The sequence below is a fragment of the Papio anubis genome, chromosome 16 (genome assembly GCF_008728515.1).
Source record: "Papio anubis isolate 15944 chromosome 16, Panubis1.0, whole genome shotgun sequence".
NCBI classification, from domain to species: Eukaryota; Metazoa; Chordata; class Mammalia; order Primates; family Cercopithecidae; genus Papio; species Papio anubis.
In genome coordinates this window covers 13,459,725-13,479,884 of record NC_044991.1, presented here as the reverse complement: position 1 = coordinate 13,479,884, position 20,160 = coordinate 13,459,725, and the positions used below count along the sequence as shown (strand labels likewise).

The following is a 20,160-nucleotide window of genomic DNA, read 5'->3' as shown; positions in this document are numbered from 1 at the left end:
GCCACCTTCATCCCTCCTCCACCATACCCCTCCATTCCATCCCTCCACCTCCACCATACCCCTCCATGCCATACACCCTCCCTCCACACCATGACCTTCCACCATACAACCCCTCCCATCCACCCCCCCCCTCCCAGCCTGCCATTGCGGCATCATGCAGCCCTCACACCATACACCCCCACCCCGCCTGGCCTCTCCATGCCGCCACCTCCCACCATACACACCCCTCCCATGCCCCCTCCCATGCATACACCCCTCCCACGCCATACACCCCTCCCATGCCATACACCCCTTCTCAAGCCATACAACTGAACACCAGGCTCTGGGGGCCACCATCCAGATTCCAGTCCCCGTGGGGTCACCTGGAGGCTGTGTCACCAGGAGCAGGGAGTTTAACGTCACCGTGCCTCAGTTTCCTCATGTCTGAAGTAGCGAGCTTGAGCTCAGTGAGACACTGAGGCTTACAGGGCAGGTCTGTGTCTTTCTTGGACACACAGCCCTTAATCCATGGAAGGAAGGCGGTAATTTTGGTGCTTTTCTGGGAAGGAAAGGGCTCAAGCATCAGTGACCAAATCTCTGGGAGCCTCACCTTCTTCTAGAACATTGCCTTGCCCATCCCTCCAGGATTCTCCCAGGGTTGCAAATAACCCCCAGGAAGCCTGAAGCCCTCGTAGCCCCCTCCCCAGGAACTTCCCAACATCATCCGCCCCTTCCTGAGCACCATCCCCGTCTTACAGACAAGGAAACAGGTTCGTGGAGAGTATGTGACTCATCCAAACGACACGCTGGACGTATTCCCTCAACATGGACACAGCTGGGGCCTTCTGGGAGGAGTGGAATTGGACAGTTCCTCTGTCCTCCCATGGGAGGCCCAGCCTTCTCCCACATGAAGACCCCTCGGGGCTGGAGCCCGGGGCACAGACGGGGAGAAAGGCAGGCCTAGTCCCCACCCCCAGGGACGATGTTCCATGACCTTCTGCAAAGAGCCTGTGTGACTTCTCATGTCCATTTCAAGCTGCACAGTTTCCCTGAAGTGAAAAACCACAAAACCCCTTCTGCCGAGATGCATGCAGGCCCGGGGACCAATGTCAGAACCAAGAGGAAGGAGGAGGGAGGAGGGGGGAACTCTGGACCCTCCGCCAGAGTCTGCTTGCTTCTCTGTGGCAGGCAGGAAGGAAGGAGATGGACGCTGGTCACCACCTACTCTGTGCCAGGCACTGAGCTGGGAGCTTCCAACAACACCAGGAAGACACATTGTGATTTCCCACTTCACAGACCGGGAAACAGGCCCAGAGCCGGGAAGCCACGGCCTGAAGGCACAGAACTGGGAGGAGAAGTCGGGATGGCAGGAAGGGCAGCCCCTGGAACAGGGGAGCCCACTGAGGCCAGGTGCTGGGGAGAAAGGAAGGGTGGGGCAGGGATGAGGAACCTGAGGCTCAGAGAGGACATCACTGGCTCTGAGTCACATGCTGGGTGTCTCCCCTCTACCTGGAGGCGTATACGCCCACCAGGGATCATGGGCAGTGGTTGTCATCGGGCTTGGCTGGCAAGAGCAGGGTGCCCTGAGCTCAGCCCAGAGTCTGGTCACCACCCCCTGTGTTGAGGAGGTGTCACTGGGCACGTGGCCACTGTCTCCTTATAAGGGACCACATCTGCATCCACTTCCCTCACATCCACCAACTGCCGTTTCCCTGGCACCTGGCCGCCACTCACACAGGACGAGGGTCCTGAGCTGGGGGGCCAGGCTCACTTTGGCTCTGCCTCTGACTGCTCTAGACTTTAGCCAGTTACCCCTCTCCAGGCCTCAGTCTCCCATCTGTCTAGGACTCATTGCCGTACGATGGCTTGTCAAGCTGAGACAGGGACAGGGGAGCCACAGAGAGGGCAAGGAGGGCAAGGAGGGCAAGGGGCCGGTGGGGGCAGTGGGGGTGCAGGGAGGACAGATGGCCCTCAGCTTTGTGGCTTAGGGAGCTATTCCACCCACTTTGGAATCCGGGCTCCGCTATGTCCTGGCTGGGTGGCTTTAAAGCAGCAACATGTCCCCCAGAGCCTGTTTCCCCTCTGTAAGTAGAGGTGACAAGAGCCCTTCATCGTAGCTGCTGTGAGAATGAAGTGGCATCTAGGAAGTGCTCAGTCCACGTCAGCTATGATTATCAGCTGGGCTCAGGGCCGCCCCCAAAACTTGTCATCCCAGGGCTGGGGAGCCCAGGTGGGCAGAGGCAGTTGCTGCCTCCCTCACTAGCCCTGCCAGTGCCCCCGGGACTCCCCCTAGGCCTGAGCTGGTCGAGGCACAGCCACCATCACTGCCCCTGCCCCAGCTCCATGCAGGGTCAACCAGGGGAGATGGGCTAGAGGCTAAGGCAAGAGCTCTGGGTCACCACCTTATAGAGGAGAGAGGGCCTTTGGGGATTGTCCAGGTCAGCTTATGTGAAGAGGGAGACTGAGGCCCAGAGAGGGGCAGCCACTAACCCAAGGTCACACAGCCAATCAGTGTCAGAGCCAGGACCGGAATCCAGGCCTCCAGCGCCCTCCGCATGATCCCAAAGCATGTGCTTTACAAAGGAGGGGTCAGTGACAGCCAGGCCGCCGGCTGGAGAGCTGCACCCTGAATAGAAGGAGTCCAGGACCAGAGGTTCGAGGGTGCTGGTTGGTCAGAAAGAGAAGGCAGGGATGAATCCCTGATATTTAAAAGGAGAGACGAGCAGGCTGGGGAGCTGTGGCCCCCGGACAAGGGAAGGGAGCTAGTGTGTGAGCCATAGTCCGAGGCCCCTGAAGAAGATGGCCGTGTCACCACACTAGTCACAAGAGGAGGGAGGTGGTGGCTGCGGTTTCCCTTCCTGTGAAGAGATGTGAGTCTCCAGGGCCCTCCCAGTTCCGGCAGGGGGAGGAGTGGCGGGGCTGGGGCAGTGGGGCGGGAGGAGATCTAGCGGGTTCAATTCGGGGGCCAACCCCTGGGCCTGCAGAGTCCTGTGGTGAGGCAGAGGGCACAGCCCATCGTGACCAAATCCAGCTGGCGGTCTTGGGCTTCTGGGCAAGGATCCCTGAGCTACAGACACATTGGGACCTACCAGGGACAGGGACAGGAACAGAGCCAGCAGGCCTGGGTACCACGCATGAAGCCAGACCCATGGTCATCACCTCCCTGATGCAGGCAGCCCTGAGCCACTACAAAGAAGCACCCCCCAGCAGTGAGCCAACAATTTGCTGTCCTTCCTTCAAATCTGGCTAGGCCACCTACTAGCTGGGTGACCTCGAGAAGTGACTATATTTCTCCAGCCCAGGGATTTGGAGGCAAAGAGGAGTTGAGCTGAGAAACCAAAGGGAGTGGGGAAAGGGAGGAGAGAAGGTGGTGAAAGGAAATGTGTCACCCTTCAGATCTAATGCGGGGCCACCTCCTACAGGAAGCCTTCCCAGAACACCCGAGTTTGACTTGTCGCTTGTCCTCCAAGCAACCACAGCACCCCTACTCAATCTCTGCTTCTGCCTGCTCAAAGCATACCTCCTTATTTTCAGTATCTATTAATAGATACTACTAATACTACTAGGACGACTACTAGCTAACACAGAGTGCTTCCCACACACAGGTGCCGCCCTGGGAGCTCCACCTGGAATAACTCACTGAATTCCCCCAACCACCCCAGCAGGCAGGAGGTATCACTATCCCCTGCTTTTCTGATAAGGAAACACAGGCAGAGACAGGCTACGTGACTCGCCCAAGATCACACAGCAAGTGCACAGCACAGCTAAGTTCGAACTGCACAGCCTGGCCCTGCAGCCCATGTTTACACACCACGAGGCCAAGTCAGGGCTCCCCTGCAGCCAGTTCCCCTCTCTGAGTCTGAGGCCCGTACCAATCTCCTTGGCCAGTGCCAGTCCCTGCGGGTAGGTGATGGGAGCCAGCTTCTTCTCCTTCAGTTTCTCGATGGTGTCCTTGTCGTCCCGCAGGTCCAGCTTGGTGCCCACCAGGATGATGGGTGTGCTGGGGCAGTGGTGCCGCACTTCCGGGAACCACTGGGCAGGTGGGTGGGGGGACACAAGATTGTATGGGTCAAGAGCGGGCACGAGGCTGTGCGGGGATCAGAGGGAGTATAAGGGTGTAGGGAAAGGAGGGGCACCAAGTTGCTAGAAGATCAGACGTGGGCATGAGGGTGAGGAGAGACGTGAGGTGGCACAGGGAAGGGAGGCCACGAGGTTGTACAGGAAGGAGGGGGCGCATGATTGTAGAAAAGGAGGAGGCGAGGTTTTGTGCAGACATAAGAAGCAAACATGAGGTTATGTGACAATCGGAGGCGAACATGAGGTTGTATAGGGAGGAGGAGGACGCAGCCACGGAAAGTGGGGGTATAGCTAACTATCGCTGCACCCCCACCCCAGACCCTCCAAATCTTACCCCCTCAGTCCCCCTGCCAGCCCTGGTTGGCACTGGGACCCTCTCTGTATGCGGCCTCTGCTGCCCCAGGGACCAGTCTAGAGTCACCAGTTCCTCCCTCTGTCCCTCAGGGTTACCTGCCCTAGAGCCCCCAAGGCCCACCCTGTCCAACTCACCTTGGCACGGACGTTCTCATAGGAGGCTGGGCTGACGAGGGAGAAGCAGATGAGGAAGACGTCCTGGGGACAGAGCAAGCGAGGGTTGCCAGTGAGGAGGGCCCAGAGGTGTCCCACCATGGCAGTCACTGAGAGGTGGAGCTTGGGGCTCCCTGAGGGTGGAGCAGCCCAGGGGACGCTGGGGACTTAGGATCTGGGCAGAGCAGAGATACCCTTCTCGCCTTTACCACGAGGCTGCTGTTTGTTGGGATGCTTACTAAAGGTCAGGGCCTCTGCAAAGTGTTTATCCTCACATGTCACTCTGCAGCAAGCACTGCTGCTAGCCCCATTCCTCTGATGGGGAAAGTGAGGCTTCTAGAGTTTGCCAGCGTGCACTCTGGCGAGGGGCGGATCTGGGATTCCGGAGTCCATACTCCAATCCATATACCATCCGCATCTGCAGGCCTTAGCCGCCTCCCTGCACACCCTGGAGGAAGAGCGAGGACCCAGCAGCCACCTGCAGGCATCCTCCACCTCTCCCCTCCCCCAGCACTCCCAGGGCTCACCAACCTGGGGCCCTGTGCAGACTCCACCTGCCCCACCACTGGAAACAGGGGGTGCCAGAGCCCAGCAGGCAGTGGGGTGGGAAAACGGGCACATTGAGGACCGGGAACCAACGCAGGGCTGGGGGAGTGCGGGAGGAGGCCCTGCTCTGCCTGGGACATGCAAGGCAGGCAGACTCCCTGAGCTGGGCCTTCAGGGGAGAGGAAGGGTTTCCCAGGCTGAGCTGACTGGAAGGGCATTCCAAGCAGAGGGAACAGAGACAGCAAAGGTCAGGACCGCAAGGCGCGGGGGAGCAGCGCACCGTCTGTGGGTAGGAGAGTGGCCGGAGACGGTCGTAGTCCTCCTGCCCAGCAGTGTCCCACAGCCCCAGGTTCACCGGCTTGCTGTCCACCATCACATTGGCTGAATAGTTGTCAAACCTGTGGGGAGCAGTCAAGGCAGAGGTCAGGTCAGTCTCAAACCCCAGAACCTGGGGACTGTGGTCCAGCTCCGTGGCATTCCTCGGAGGCTGAGACCCAGAGACAGTCTGCAACTGGCCCAAAGTCACACAGCATGTGCAATTAGGTTTATCTGTTTCGTGACTGATTCATTATATTTTTTTAAAATGTAATACAAGTAAACAAGAAGAAATGAAGATTATCTCTGAATCCTTTTCCTACCCGTACCTGTCCTTTGGAAAGGTAATTGAGGCTGTGTAAATTTTCCTCCAAGTCTTGATGCGAATAAACTTAACTCTCTTCCTATGCTGTCACTCAATGTTTATTTTTTCGTTTTTGTTTTTGTTTTTTGAAATGGAGTCTCATTCTGTCGCCCAGGCTGGAGTGAGTGGCGTCAGCTCACTGCAACCTCTGCTCCCTGGGTTCAAGTGATTCTCCTGCCTCAGCCTCCCAAGTAGCTAAGATTACAGGCATGTACCACCATGCCCAGCTAATTTTTGTATTTTTAATAGAAACAGGGTTTCACCATGTTGACCAGGCTGGTCTTGAACTCCTGAACTTAAGTGATTCGCCCACCTCAGCCTCTCAAAGTGCTGGGATTACAGGCGTGAGCCACCGCGCCCAGCTTCAATATTTGTTGAATGAATGTTCATCCCCTCTCAGGCTGGGTCCCCGCAGAAGCAAACCCTGAGACAAGGAGGTGGTATGAGGGGTTTATTTGGGAAGTGACCCCAGGACGCCGCAGAAGGGGAGTGGGGAGGAATAAAGGAGGGGACAGCAGCTGGCACAGGGCAGGTGGTTGAGCTGTCATGGCTGTGGACCACTGCTGCTCAGTCCTGCTGGGGCCGCCTGGGAGACAGAACGGACTGTGCTCAGGGCGTCCCCAGAGGAGGCAGGAAGCTAGGGTGCTGTCATTCGTCCCCCACCTTCCAGGGAAAGAGGGCTGCCTCTGGGGCCTTTCAGCCCACCCCAGAGTGTGTGTGAAAGCTGTCAGTCACGGGCCATGGGAAGGGCCACGGCACATGGTAGAAAGACATGCGCTGCAGAGGAGATAGCGTGGGGCACCGACCTTGACTCCCAGCGTCTCCTGCCAGACCCAGAGAGCCCTGCAGGGCCATCGAACGAGCCTCCAGATGCATTTACTGGGCACCTACTATGCATCGGGTGCGGAGCCAGCACTGGGGCCACCAAGGAGTACAAGCCTGATCCTGCCCCCACAGCTGGCAGGAGGCCAGACATGGGGTGAGGGGCCTGATAAACATCAGAGACAGGGAAGCCCAAAGAATGCTGGGAGGGCCATCCCAGGGCTCCAAGCTCGGAGTAGGGGAGGTTCACAAGCCAGTTCTTGCTACACACATCCCTGCAAGGAAGGTGCTGGCTACCCACGCTGTGGAAAACTGGGCTCAGAGAGATGCAGTGACTAGCCCAAGGCCACACAGCCAGTGAGTAAGAAACCAGAAACCAGTGACCACGACCAGCGCTCACTGCCCCAGGCCACAGTTGTGCCTCCAGGAATGCCCTCACCGCCTGCCTCTGAGGGCTAGCGAATCACTCTCACTTTTTCTGCTGTGGTCACTCACACAGGCCCTGTGCCTCGTCTCCTGACCTGGTCCACTGAGACCTCTGGCTCCTCTGACTTCTCCTACTCCTCCCCTCGCACACCAGCCAAGCCGTTTCCCAGGAAAGGCTCACTCCACCCACCTCCCTGTGCTGGTCCACACGAAGCCCCTGCCCAGAACATCCTTCCCACCTTAGCTGTCCATATGTTCTCACCAACCTGGCCTCTGGCCCCCACACACTCCAGGCTGCCCACCCCTCCAAGCCTTTGCTCCTGTCTATACCTCCCTCTGGAATATGCTTCCACCCCCATTTCACTCCCACCTTCTATTCATGCTTCAAAACCCTGCCCAGTAAAGTCCTCCTCTCTGGCGAAGCTTCGTCGTCCTCCACCTGTAAAGAGCTCATGGTTCCCTCTCTTGGGTGACCACTTTGCCTTGACCATGAGCAGGCACTTGGTGAGTCTCCGCCCCTCCAAGGGCTGTGGGCTCTGTGTGGGCCAGGTCAATGCCTGCTTATTCTCCACAGTCTCAGGCCTGGCACCCAGTGAATGCAGGTGGAAGGGAATTAAACCAAAGTGAACTGAAACCCTTTAGATGCCACCTCCTCCAGGAAGTCCTCAGAGAACGCTACTCAATGTTAGGTTACAGAAGCGCTAACACTTCAGAGTAACACCAAAGGCACCTCTCCTGAGAGGAGTCCCCCACACCCCCAAAAAGTGGGCAGCCCAGCCTTTTTAATACACTTTGCCTGTCCAGCCCTGGACAGAATTCCTGGTCACCTCTCAGTTCCTCAAATGGCCCTGTTCCCGCCTGTCTGGAAAGTGCTTGCAAATAGTGGTCCCTGGCTTCCCACTCTCTTTCCTCTCTCCCTTCTCTTCCTCCCCACTGCCAGGTCGGCTGACTTTTCCTCATCCCTCCAGTCCCTGCTCAATGTTGCCTCTTCCAAAAAGCCTTTCCTGACCTCCAGCCACGTCGGAGCTACCACTCCACCTAAACCAGCACTCCTTGGGGAACTCAGCATCCCAGGTGGCAAGCACTAAGCCTGACTTGTTTCTCGCTGCACCCTGGGGCTGACCCGGGGTCTGGTGCACAGCAGGTGCTGGTGTGCACCTACTCTGGGTACCACCTACACTGCTGTGGGATTTCAGGAAGAAGGCGCTGTCCAGGGAGACACAGCGGGGCATGATGGGAAGAGCAGCGTCTGTGTTGTTTTTCCAGTTTTGACCAGAAACACACCTTTGGGAAATGCTTGGACACTCTCTCCTCTAACGTCCAGCCAAAATGCTAGTGCCAAAAAGCCCCCCAGGATTCCTCAAACCAAAGGCACCTGTCTCCTCTGGGTCATCCCTGGAATCTCAGGGCCACAGTGATGGGGAAAGAGCTGGGACCTTGAGAAGCACCAGCCACCTTCTCTGAGGCCAGTCAGGGGGCTGAGGGTCTTTGCATGTTAGGTCTTGAAGTCTCATGTGATCCAAGACAGAAGGATCTTAAGTTACTCCCATTAGACAGATGAGGAAACTGAGACCTGAAGAGGTCAAGGACCTTTCTTGTTGCGGGGGAACAAAGAGTTCCTTGTGAAGCCAGGACATCCTGGCTGGGTGACCCTGGGTGAGTGACCTAACTTCTTTGAGCCTCAATCTCTTCAATGTGGAGGGGAAAATACCTATTTCTTGGTGCCATTAGGAGAATCCAAAAAAGCAGAGGATGTTCAAGCCACGCCACTGGGAGATGCTGAGAAGCTGAGCAGTCTCATTTTCCATGTCCCCAAATGCCCCTGCCACAGGGCCCCTCCCCAGAGGGCCAGAGGGACAGCTGCAGGGATGTGTCAATGGTGTGACACCCCTGAGGGTCCCCCTTACTTAAGAGACCCACAGGCAGCTGGGACCAGAGAGGAACCTTATGCACAGACCACTATGGCCAACCCTCACCCCACTTTCCGGATGAAGAAATTGAGGCTCACAGAAAGGAAGGGACTTGCCCAAGATCTCCCAGCCAGTGAGTGGCAGAACAAGGCTAGATCCTGTTACCCAATTCAGAAAAGCCCACATGGTAAGCGTCGCTGCTATTTCATGGCTGGAAACGGAGTTGGAGACAGCAGAGACCATGTTTTCAACCAGAGCCTGTAGAACTCTGTGACCTGGCCCTGGACTGGAGTGGAGGAGGGGAATGGGGCAGGCGGAAGGGGCCCTAGCACCCAGGTGCCACCTGACCACCACCAAAGCCCACCCCCAGGGAGGAAAGATGGTGCATTCAAGGAACCCAGAGACCACAGGGCACGCACGGCTAGTGACTTGGGGGTGAGAAAGGATTGATGTCAGAGGGGCATGGAGCATCAGGTCTTTGTTCTCAGGGCAATGGGGATCCACCAAGGGGCCAAACCAGGCAGAAGTGATGAGATCAGATTTGCATTTAGAAAAGGTCCTGGCCGGGCACGGTAGCTCACACCTGTAATCCCAGCACTTTGGGAGGCTGAGGCAGGTGGATCACAAGGTCAAGAGATCGAGACCATCCTGGCCAACATGGTGAAACCCTGTCTCTACTGAAAACACAAAAATTAGCTGGGCGTGGTGGTGCACGCCTGTAGTCCCAGCTACTTGGGAGGCTGAGGCAGGAGAATCGCTTGAACCCAGGAGGCAGAGGTTGCAGTGAGCTGAGATGGCAGCACTGCAATCCAGCCTGGTGACACAGTGAGACTCCATCAAAAAAGAAAGGTAAAGAAAGAAAGGTAAAGAAAGGTAAAGAAAGGTAGAAAGAAAGAAAGAAAAAAAAGAAAAAAGAAAGGAAAAGAAAAGAAAAGAAAAGAAAAGAAAAGAGAAAGAGTCCCTCTTGGAGAAGTCTTAGGGAGTGGCCAGAGGGGAACAGAGCAGGAAACTGGCACATCAGGCGGGAGGGGAGGCCATTACTGTGCTATTGGTTGAAAGATGAAGGCAGCCGGAGGTGTCACGGGGTTGGGAGAGGTGGAGCAGGAGGGAACAGAATACCCAACAGAAGGGGTGCCTGAGCTAAGGCTGAGGCTTGAGCCACTGGACATCATCAGGTACCCACACACACAGCGGCAGGAGCAGGGATGGGGCAGCCGAGAGGCCAGGCAGGAGAACCTGGTGGGGCCCGGCGCACACAGCTAGGGAGGCTGATGTCATCCTGTCCACCAGAATCCCAGGCTGGATTAGTCAGTTTACCAAAGACAGGATTTCAGATGAAAGTGAAAATTAAGTCCCAAATGATTCAGCCTCAATTAGGAGCACACATTCTTCCATGCAGAGCTGAGCCCTGCCTGCCTCCCCGGGGCGGGGCCAGTCATGACAGAGCAACAGGAATGGGCTCAGCTCTGTTCTAGAAACCGGCGCGATGGCAGGGAGCGAGGCAGATAAGGGCCCTGTCCTTAGGGAGCTTCCATCCAAGAGGAGGAGTGGCAGCAAAGGAGCAGCAAGATTAAGTTGGGGTGTGGGGGAGCCGACGAAGACAGCCGAGCAGGGTGGTGGGATGGAAAGATGGAGAGGGCAGGGTGGAGGTGGGGAGCTGCTTTAGACAGGGGGGCAAGGAGGCGATGTCTAAGCCAGGAACTGAATGACGGAAAGCAGCGAGGGTTCTGGGTGTCATAAAGGGGAGTGAAGAGGTTGGGGGGAGGTTCAGATCATAAAGGCAGTCTATGTACTTGAACTGAAGTTTACTTAAGGGGTGTCGTAAATGAGGCTGGGGAGACAGGGACTGTTGTTCACGGTTTGAACATCAAGATGAGTTTTAAGTGTGAAGGGAGCCACAGAAGAGATTTAGGCCAGGATAAGCTTCAGTCGTTTTGGGGGGCCTTTTTTTTTTTTTTTTTTTGAGATACGGTCTCACCTTGTTGCCCAGGCTGGAGTGCAGTAGTACAATCATAGCTCGGTGCAGCCTCACCCTCCTGGGTTCAAGCGGTCCTCCCACCTCAGCCTCCCAAGTAGCTGGGACTACAGGCACGCACCACCATGCCCAGCTAATTTTTGTATTTTTTGTAGGGATGGGGTTTCTGCTCCATGTTGCCCAGGCTGGTCTCGAACTCCTGGGCTCAAGCGATCTGCCTGCCTTGGCCTCCCAAAGTGCTGGGATTACAGACATGAGCCACCACGCCCAGCCTAACTTTCAGTTTTAAAAGCTCACCAGGGCTTCCGTTAAGCATGGTTCTAAGGAGGTGAGGTGTAAGGGGGAGCCCTTCTATGTCACAGGCACCGGAGGGCACTGTCTTCCTGCCATGTTTCTATATCCCCAACACCTAACATGAGGCCATCCACAGAGCAGCTCAGGCTCCCCATCTGCGAAATGGGGGATTTGACGCAAAGATCTCATAGGGCCCTGCTGGCTCCAATACAGGGTCTATACAACAGAGCAGGAGGCAAGAGCCAATCATGGTGCAGCCCCGCAAGTCCTGGCAACTGATTGGCTGCTCAGGAAGGTGTCAGTTCCGAAGGTTCAGGTCCATCCCTTTGCTGCTAACCCCTCATGGCTGGCAGTAGCAGAGCCAGCTCTCAGGCTTATCTGATCTTGTATCTGCAGCACCCCGGCCTCCCCAAACCCCAGCAAACCTACCATCCCCAGCCCAGAAGCTCTCTCCACCTTAATCTCGGGTGCCAGAGATTTGGGGCTGCCTGTTTTTCCCAACCTACCCTCTCTCCCTCCTCCCCATCCAGTGTCAAGGGCCCAGTGTGACTATTTTACCCTCCCTTCACAGGGACACAGGCATTGGCAGTAGCAGGATCCTGCTCTGGGGTCTCGTCTGGGGCTGAGAAACTTTGTGCCTGAAGCTATAGGAGGGTGTGATGCAGGATCCACCATAGAACTTGTAAGACCCAGTGCAAAATGAAAGCACAGGGCCCATGTTCAAAAATGATTAAGAATTTCAAGATGCAGACATCAGAGCATTAAACTAGGTGCAGGACCCTTCTGAGCATGAGGCCCTGTGCAGATGGACAGGTGGCCACATGCACGGAGGTGGCCCTAGTGGGATACCTTCACCCAATCCTTCAGAGAGTCTTGGGAAGGTAGGTCTGGTCAGGTCCATTCCTCCAGCTTCTGTTGTCCAGGACAACAAAGTCCACTAGGGGCCATCAGGGATCAGGGGCATCCAGGCTGCTGAGAGCACCTGGCCATAACCTGGCCTCAGCAGACTCAGCCATCCATCTCAACGCACAGGGGAGGCGCCTGAGGAAGGAGCTTGGGACTCCCAAGCCTCCACCTTTTATAGAAAAGGAAATCAAGGCTCAAAGAGGGGAAATGATTGGTCCAAGGTCCTGCAGTAAGTGGGTCCTTCAACCCAGCCAGGATGCACAAAGGCGGGACAAGTTCTCAAGCCAGCATCCAGAGACCCAGGGACACAGGCAGTGACAACACACTGCCGGTGACCATGGCTTTGAGCAGGAGCCGCCTCGCCTAATTATGCCACCCTGCTCAGGTTTGCAGCCAGCCCTCCCTCTGTACTTAGAGGCACCTGTTAAAAGTTTAATGGTTGATGGTGAGTGGGCAGGAATCCTCATTCCCGTTTTGTATATAAGGACAGGACCAGAGAGCGGCACTCACCAGCATCAGGACCGAGCTGGGGCAAAATCAGCTTTCTAGGCTCTCTGCTAGGGTTTCCCTGCCCTCTCCTGGCTGCCTGCCTTCCTCTAGCCTGGGCCACGGTATCTAAGGCAGCTGAGCAGAGTGTCCCGGGAAGAGACAGCAGCAGAGAGAGCCCAGCCCACCCAAGTCTGGGGTTGGGGGTTGGGTAGTGAGGAATCCTCTGGGGTGGGTTGGAAGCATCTCAGCTCCAGGCTCTCTTCTCCCTTCTGCCTGCCCTCCTCTTCCTGGGAGAGCCTGATCCCTGCTCCTGAAAGGGGATTTCATTAAGATCAAGAAACGAGGGCCCCAGCGAGACTCTGCATGGAGCTTGGCTCTGAAGCTGGACAGGACCGTGTAAGCCGGGGAAGCAAGCCTCTTAGTGGCTGTGAGGCTCAGCTTCCCCATGGGTGTCCTGTGCATGCTAATAGCCACCTCCCAGGGGGATCAAATGAGATCACTTGTGTGACGTCTTGTGCAGGGGCCAGCACGCAGCAGGTCTTTGCCAGATGGTGGCTATGACCGATCTTCCTATGGTCTTTCCCACAATGTTCAATTCAGGTCAACTCAAAACACATGTGTTGTGTGTAAGATAATGCGTGTATTATACCATGTAGAAGACCACAAAGAGCTGGTCGTGGCTCCCTGACCTCCACAGGCTCATGGTCATGGGAGAGATCAGATAAAGTCAGTCTGTGGAGTGGAGACCCCTTCGTGGTAGATCAGAAAGGCTTCCTGGAGGAAGGGGCACTGGAGCTGGGCCTGGAGGGTTTGGACAGGTGGATGTGGGGAGAAAAGGCACGATGGGGAGAGGGAATAGCTTGAGCAAAGGCCCTGGGGTAGAAATGTGCAGGGAGCTTGTGGCAAACAGTAGGGTCCGGAGGAGGCAGAGTGTGAAGCAAAGTAATGGGTGATAAGGCTAGGTGGGAGGTTGAGTGAAGGCCACCAGGAGCCTTGAGTGCCATGCTAGGGAGTTGGGGAAATGTCCTAGGAGAGATGGGGGCCCCTGAGGGCTGGCCAGGGAGACGCTGGTGCCAACACACTCCCTCCACGTCCAATGACAGCCCTGCCTCTGCACCCTGCAATAGAGCGCAGGGCCTCCCAGGGCAGCAGATGGCTCTGTTCTGCCCCCCAGCATGCCTTGTCCCCAGGTGTCCCTGCTCCTTGGGGTCAGGCCCTCTGGATCACCTCCTCCAGCAGCCTGCTTCTACAGAAGCTCCTCGCTCAGCCCCTGCTCTCGCCCGAGCCAGCCCTCTCCTCCAGGTCCCTTTGCTTGGAGGCCCAGCCTAGAGGCCACCACCTCCTCCCTTCTACCCCTTCCCCTGCACCCCACCCCGGGTTCTGGGAGCCCCCAGCACTTCTCAGCACCAGTGCTACCTTCCCGGCTGGACCATCAGGCAGCTCCACCAGGCTGGAGGCTGTGGCTCTGGCATCACCCCATTGGGTGCCCACACAGGGTCTGGCCCACAGGAAGTGCCTGAAAGGTGGGTCGACTTGGTGACGGTCTCCCCCTGTCCCAGCACCCTGCGTATCCCCAGGAACTCACACGGTGGGGATGTACTCTCCGGGGAAGGCGTTGGTGGTGTAGCTGATGAGAAGGCAGGTCTTGCCCACGGCCCTGAAAGACAGGAAGTGCAAGAGGGTGGCGGTCATGGGCTCTGCCAGAGACATGGGAGGTTTCTGCCTGGTCCTCTGCAAAGACCTCAGCATCCACCCAGCCTAGCCCTCTGGGCCTCCGTCTCCCCATGTGAGACGCCCCACGTCTGTGTTCTCACACCCGAGAGCCTGCCAGTCACGTGGATGTTTGTTAAAGTGAAGACTTCAGGTTCAGCCCCAGAGACTCTGATCCACGGGTGTGCGCAGAGTTGGCAATCTGCTTTTCCCACAGGCTTCTCCAGGGGCCGGTGATGTGGGACAGAGGGTGCCCAGCAGACTCAGGCAATGCTGAGGGGCCCCGGACGCCGGACCCAGGCTTCAAATCCCAGCTGTCCCACCTACCAGTGGTATGATCTTGGACAAGTCACTTAACCTGCCTCTGCCTCAGTTTCTCCATCTAGAAAATAGAGATGAGCCCATCCTCATAGAAGTGTGCTGAGGAGTAAATCCAACCATGCCTATCAAAGCGCTAAGCACAGGGCCTGACGCATGGCAGCAGCTGGTGGCTGCTAGGGAAGGCCTGGCCCTGCTCTCCCCTCTCACCTCCCCTTGAAGCAGATCAGTTACCAGGTCACGGTTTGAGTCAGGGTGGTCTGGGTTCAAATCCTGTGAGACCTTGGGCACATTACTTAGCTTCCCTGAACTTTCATTTTCCCACCTGTAAAATGGACCTATTAGGTTTGGTGAAAGGATAGAGAAGGCTGGATTAACCCCAGAGCTGGTACATAGGAAGGAAGTGATAACGCATGCCTACTCCACCCTCGGCATGCGAGGCTGGGAGTGGGTGCAGGTAGCTGAGCCGAAGCCCAGAGGCCAAGGGGCAGCTCTGGGCCTTCCCCTGCCCTGTGTGGTTTTGTCACTTCCTGCTCAGAGGAGACAGCTCATCCTCTCCTCTCTACCACTGCCCTCCCCTGGGCCTGCCACCGAGGTAATTTTGAATGACTGGAACGTTAACCCTTGACTTCCGCCCACCCCTCCTCCGATCAGATACAAAGCAGAAGTGAACTGGGCTGGGCGGGCATGGGCAGATAAGGAGCCATGCATCAGAATCAGCTGAGGCTGGTGGACAAATGAGCCCACCCCCACCTAGATGGGTCAGTGCCAAAGTCGGGGCCGCAGAGCCCAGGCCAGGAGAGCTGAGTCTCTCAAAGCTTTGGGCTGCTCCTCTGTGGAGTGGGAGGGCTGGACAGGAGGCCCCTTTCAGCTAGAACATGCTCCAGGGTGGACCTGTAGGCTGCACCCTATGACGTGGCTGCTGGCAGGCATGACAGATTGACAAATTGGACCTGTTCTTTTATTCTGTGTTTTTTAAGAGACAGCATCTTGCTCTGTCACCCGTGCTGGCTGCAATGGCACAATTATAGCTCACTGCAGCCTCAAACTCCTGGGCTCAGGTGATTCTCCCACCTCAGCCTCCTTAGTAGCTGGGACTACAGGCGCATGCCACCACTCCTGGCTTTAAAAATTTTTTTTATAGACATGGGTCCTCCCTATGATGCTTAGGCTGGTCTCAAGCTCCTGGCCTTGAGCAATCCTCCCATCTTGGCCTCTCAAAATGCTAGGACGACAGGCATGAGCCGCTGCACCTGGCCTGGACCTGTCATTTTACAGATGAGGAAACTGAGGCTCCCAGAAGACACAACAGCCTGAAGTCACTGGGATCTGACAACTGAGAAGGGTCTCAGCCCAGCCTGCCCCTCCCCTGCCGACCCCACAATCACCCTCCCATTCTTTAGCCTCCTCCTTCCCTCTCTGTCTCTCAATGTCCCCTTGCCCCTTCTGCTCCTCGCCCACATCCCCCACACATCTTCCCCAACCTGGCAGGCTGAGGGGAGGGGAGAGAAAGTGGAGGGGGTACTAGGAGGCACACACTACAAGCAAGACAGCCACTCAGCTTATCTCAAGCGACCCCACAGCATCCCTAGGGCATAGGCCTCCTCCCAGATGGCTAAGCTGAGGTGCTGTGACTTGCCCAAGGCCACACAGCAGCACCAAGCCAGTGACGACAGCCCAGGTCAGCCTGGGGACGAAGGCTGAATTTCAGGTTTCTCACTTCCCTCGTGCATCTACAGAATAAAGACTGAGGCTTGCCTCTGTGGGAGACCTGCCCCCAGCTTTAGGGGTGCAGGTGAGGAGCCCTTGGCACTCTCACCCATAGTCCTGCACCCTCCACCCAGATGGCTCCCCGGGTGGGGTGGGGCTGAAGAGGATGAAGCTGTCCTCAGCCCACCCTGGGGTGCTCCCTGTGGGCCCTAGGAGAAGAAGGAAGCGACCCCTCCAAGCTGCCTCCCAGGGACAGCTAGTTCTGCAGGACCAGGGGCTTCCCCAGGGACACCAGGGTGGGAGGATCTCAGGGCATCCCAGTTGGGGGCTGTGAGGAAGTCCAGCCAGGTACCTACCCATCTCCCACCACCACACACTTGATGGCCTGCATCGTGTCCGGGGCCTGGAGAGTGTCGGTGGTGACAGCTCAGGGCCAGGCGCGTTTCTGTGGGCACAAGGGGTGTGGAGACTGGCGAGGCGCCCGCTGAGGAGCAGCAGTGGTGGGGCAGGAGGAAGCGGAAGGGGAACTTACTCAAGCTGCTGCCCCCACGGGTCGGTCGTTTGCAGGGGGCGGAGCATGCGGTGTGGCAGAGCAGCTGGTGGGAGGGGCGCTCAGGTGCTAGACTGAGCCCTGGCCATCCCCACAGACCCCCTGCCTGGAGGCTCCAGCAGGAGACCCGGGGGCCCTCTGTGCTGGGAGGCTCACTTCCTGCCCACGGGGCAGGCCCAGAGGCCGTTCTGCAAGAACTGGAGGGTTCCAAGAATTCAGTGCACCTCAATTCTAAGCACAGCATTTAATGAGTGCCTGCTGTGTGCCAGGCACAGTACCAGGTGCTGGTGATCCCAGGATGCAAGAGACAGCTGGTCCCTGGAGTTTACACCCTTTGGAGAGGGGGAGGCACAACTTCATCATGGGAGATCATAAAACAGACAGGAAGTGACTGGGGCAACAGGGAATCTACAGAGAGGACCTCAGGGTTACGGAGAGGGAGAGCTGGGGGCCTGCAAGCTAGCATTGGAGCTGGCTCTTGAAACGTGCGCCCTAAAGAGGGAACTCCAGGTGGGGGGAGATTGCTTGAGCCAGGACCCAGAGGCTCCCCCTGGCAAGGGCCTGTGTGAGAGTCCCTGGGTGGGAGGATGTGGGGCGATGAGGCAGGAAGGGAAGGTGGGGTCCGCTGATGGAGAAGGGCACGTTGAGAGGAAGTGGCGGTCAGTGCCCCACAGGAGCCAAGTCTATCCTGAGACCACCCTGGGGGACCAGGCACCCTGGAGCTAGGAACTGTGGCCCATTTCCCTGATGCGAAAACTGAGGGTCTGAGAAGTCATTTGACCACCTAACCTGAAACCAGCCCTAGGCTCAGGTGACTCCAAGCTCTTCTTTAAGCTGCAGCTCTTGGCTCCAGCTGCTGTTTGAGGGGAAAAAGCCTGAGTTCTGTAGCTCGTGGGGAGCTCCCTTCGCCATGAGGGCTCTCCATGTGGACTCAGAGAACATTCGACCACCCCAGTTGGCACCAAGTTCACCGTTCATTGCTATCACTCCCCACCCACACACCTTTCCAGCGCGGGGGGGAAAGGATGGAGGGGCGGGGAGAGGAAGAGCCGCTGGTCACCCACCCTGGTTCAGGACAACCCAGGAACCCTGAAGGAGGGTGGGGAGAGCTAGGGCCTGCTGGCTGGCAGAGCTCGGGATTCCCACCAGGCACCCGGAGGCTGAACGTTTTCAGAGCAATTCACATAAGTTACGGCGTTCTCAACATTGACTTTTACAGAAAGGGAAATGCAACTTCCTCAAGCGCTGGCCCCAGCACTGGGCAAGTCAACTGTTCAAGCTACCAGCAAACCGGTGTCTTTCCTCTACGCTTTGCATATGCTGTGCTGAGACCGTGGGTCAGAGAGGCCAGGCGTGCCCTGTGACCACCCTGGGACTTCCTCCCTCACAGGCCACCTGAGGACTTTGTTCTGGGATACTTCTCTATACCCCTTTCTTTTTCCATCCACTGCTAGTCCATAGGGCAACCTCTGTGTTAATTTAAAATAATAATAATAATGTATTAAATACAGTGTGGTAGCCCAGATTCGAACCTGGAACAGCAAAAGGACATGCGTGGAGCTTCATTGACACAGAAAGAGTAAGGTCTGGTGTTCCGTTACACAGTGGGGTGACTACAGCAGATCACAATCTCGTGCATATTTCAAGACAGCTGGAAGAGAAGGTTTCAAATGTTGCAACAAAGAAACGATAAATATTGAAAGTGATGGATGTGGGAATTACCTGGATTTGATTAATCATTATACGGTGTATACATACATCGGAATATCACCTTGTACCCCATAAATATGTATGATTATGTGTCAATTACAAATAAAAAAAATTTAATAAATTTTTAAAAAGAATTCTTTTCTAGTTCTTGAAGGGAAAAAAAAATGTTTCATGTATACATGCAAATTCTTAAATCAATTTAACAATTAAATTAGCTCTAAAAACAAAAACATCAGGCTGGGTGCAGTGGCTCATGTCTATAATCCCAGCACTTTGGGAGGCTGAGGCAGGTGGATTGCCTGAGGTCAGGAGTTCGAGATCAGCCTGACGAACATGGTGAAACCCCATCACTACTAAAAATACGAAAAATTAACGAGGCCCGGTGGCGGGCACCTGTAATCCCAGTTACTTAGGAGGCTGAGGCAAATAATTGCTTGAACCCAGGAGGCAGAGGTTGTGGTGAGCAGAGATCACGCCACTGCACTCCAGCCTAGGCAACAAGAGTGAAATTCCGTCTCAAAATAAATAAACGAATAAAAATAAAATAAAATAAGAACATCAGTGGAAAAAGTAGTAAAATCCAAATCAAGTCTGAAAATTTTAAGAGTATTGTAAGAATAGTAATTTCTTAGTTTGACAAATATACTGTGGTTACACAAATGATGTTAGCACACAGAGAAAGTGGGTGAAAACTATACGTGAACACTCTTACTATCTTTGCACCTTTCCTGTACATCTAAAATTCTTCCAGAATAAAACATTTTTTTGTTTAAAAAAGGGAAGAGAAAAGAATAATGCACTTCTCTAGGAATACACAGCCAATGGGTGCAGCCACCTGACCTGGAAAGCAGTGTAGGTACTGAGTTTTATCCTTTGTTCACCCACTAGAGCAGAGATTGTTTGTTTTTGGGGTTAGTTTGTTTTTTGTTTGTTTTGTTTTGTTTTTTTGAGACAGAGTCTCGCTCTGTCATCCGGCTGGAGTGCAGTGGCATGATCTCAGCTCACCGCAACCTCCGCCTCCCGAGTTCAAGCATTTCTCCTGCCTCAGCCTCCCAAGTAGCTGGGACTATAGGCACGTGCCACCACACCCAGCTAATTTTTTGTATTTTTAGTAGAGACAGCGTTTCACCATGTTGGCCAGGATGGTCTCGATCTCCTGACCTCGTGATCCACCCGACTCGGCCTCCCAAAGTGCTGGGATTACAGGCGTGAGCCACCACACCTGGCCTTTTTTTTTTATTTTATTATTTTTATTTTTAATTTTTGCAGTACACAACTCACTCAACTGTACATGGCCATGGCGGTCCTAAAATTGCAATTGCTCTCCATCCCAAGAAAGCCCCTTCTCCAGGAGATCCCAAGCAAAAATTCTCCTTAGCTTAAGCCATTGATTCTCTTCTTCATTCTGCATGCATCAATGATACACCACCTGAATACCCAGCTCTGGGCTTGGTACTGTAGCGAATACAAAACATGGAAGAACAGAAAGCGATCCCTGAAGCACTCTCACCCACACCGAGAATGACACAGGGGCCCTGGAGCCACTCTCTGG

The 20,160-nt window shown here is 55.6% G+C and overlaps 1 protein-coding gene across 2 annotated transcripts; it reads right to left on the bottom strand.

The window, feature by feature from the left end:
- Positions 1-293: 293 nt before the first annotated feature.
- RAC2 (Rac family small GTPase 2) lies at positions 294-16,885 on the bottom strand. Of its 2 annotated transcripts, none has more exons than XM_031656321.1 (6): positions 16,705-16,885; positions 14,196-14,267; positions 5,390-5,507; positions 4,546-4,608; positions 3,852-4,011; positions 294-538 (listed from the first exon to the last, which is right to left on the bottom strand). In XM_031656321.1, exons 1-6 carry the CDS (start codon positions 16,737-16,739, stop codon positions 501-503), a joined length of 486 nt encoding a protein of 161 aa, XP_031512181.1. In that variant the 5' UTR covers positions 16,740-16,885; the 3' UTR covers positions 294-500. The 2 variants fall into 2 exon arrangements, with proteins under 2 accessions (XP_031512181.1, XP_031512182.1); XM_031656322.1 differs by lacking the exon at positions 294-538 and adding an exon at positions 551-1,028.
- Positions 16,886-20,160: the final 3,275 nt, after the last annotated feature.

Bases quoted from the DNA above. Each gene is read 5' to 3' on its own strand.
- RAC2 (XM_031656321.1), bottom strand. From the start codon at position 16,739: ATGCAGGCCATCAAGTGTGTGGTGGTGGGAGATGG. The intron at 5,508-14,195 runs GTGAGTTCCTGG...TGCTCCCCACAG, and splicing joins GGAGAGTACATCCCCACCGT to GTTTGACAACTATTCAGCCA. The intron at 4,012-4,545 runs GTGAGTTGGACA...CCACCTGCCCAG, and splicing joins ATGAGAACGTCCGTGCCAAG to TGGTTCCCGGAAGTGCGGCA.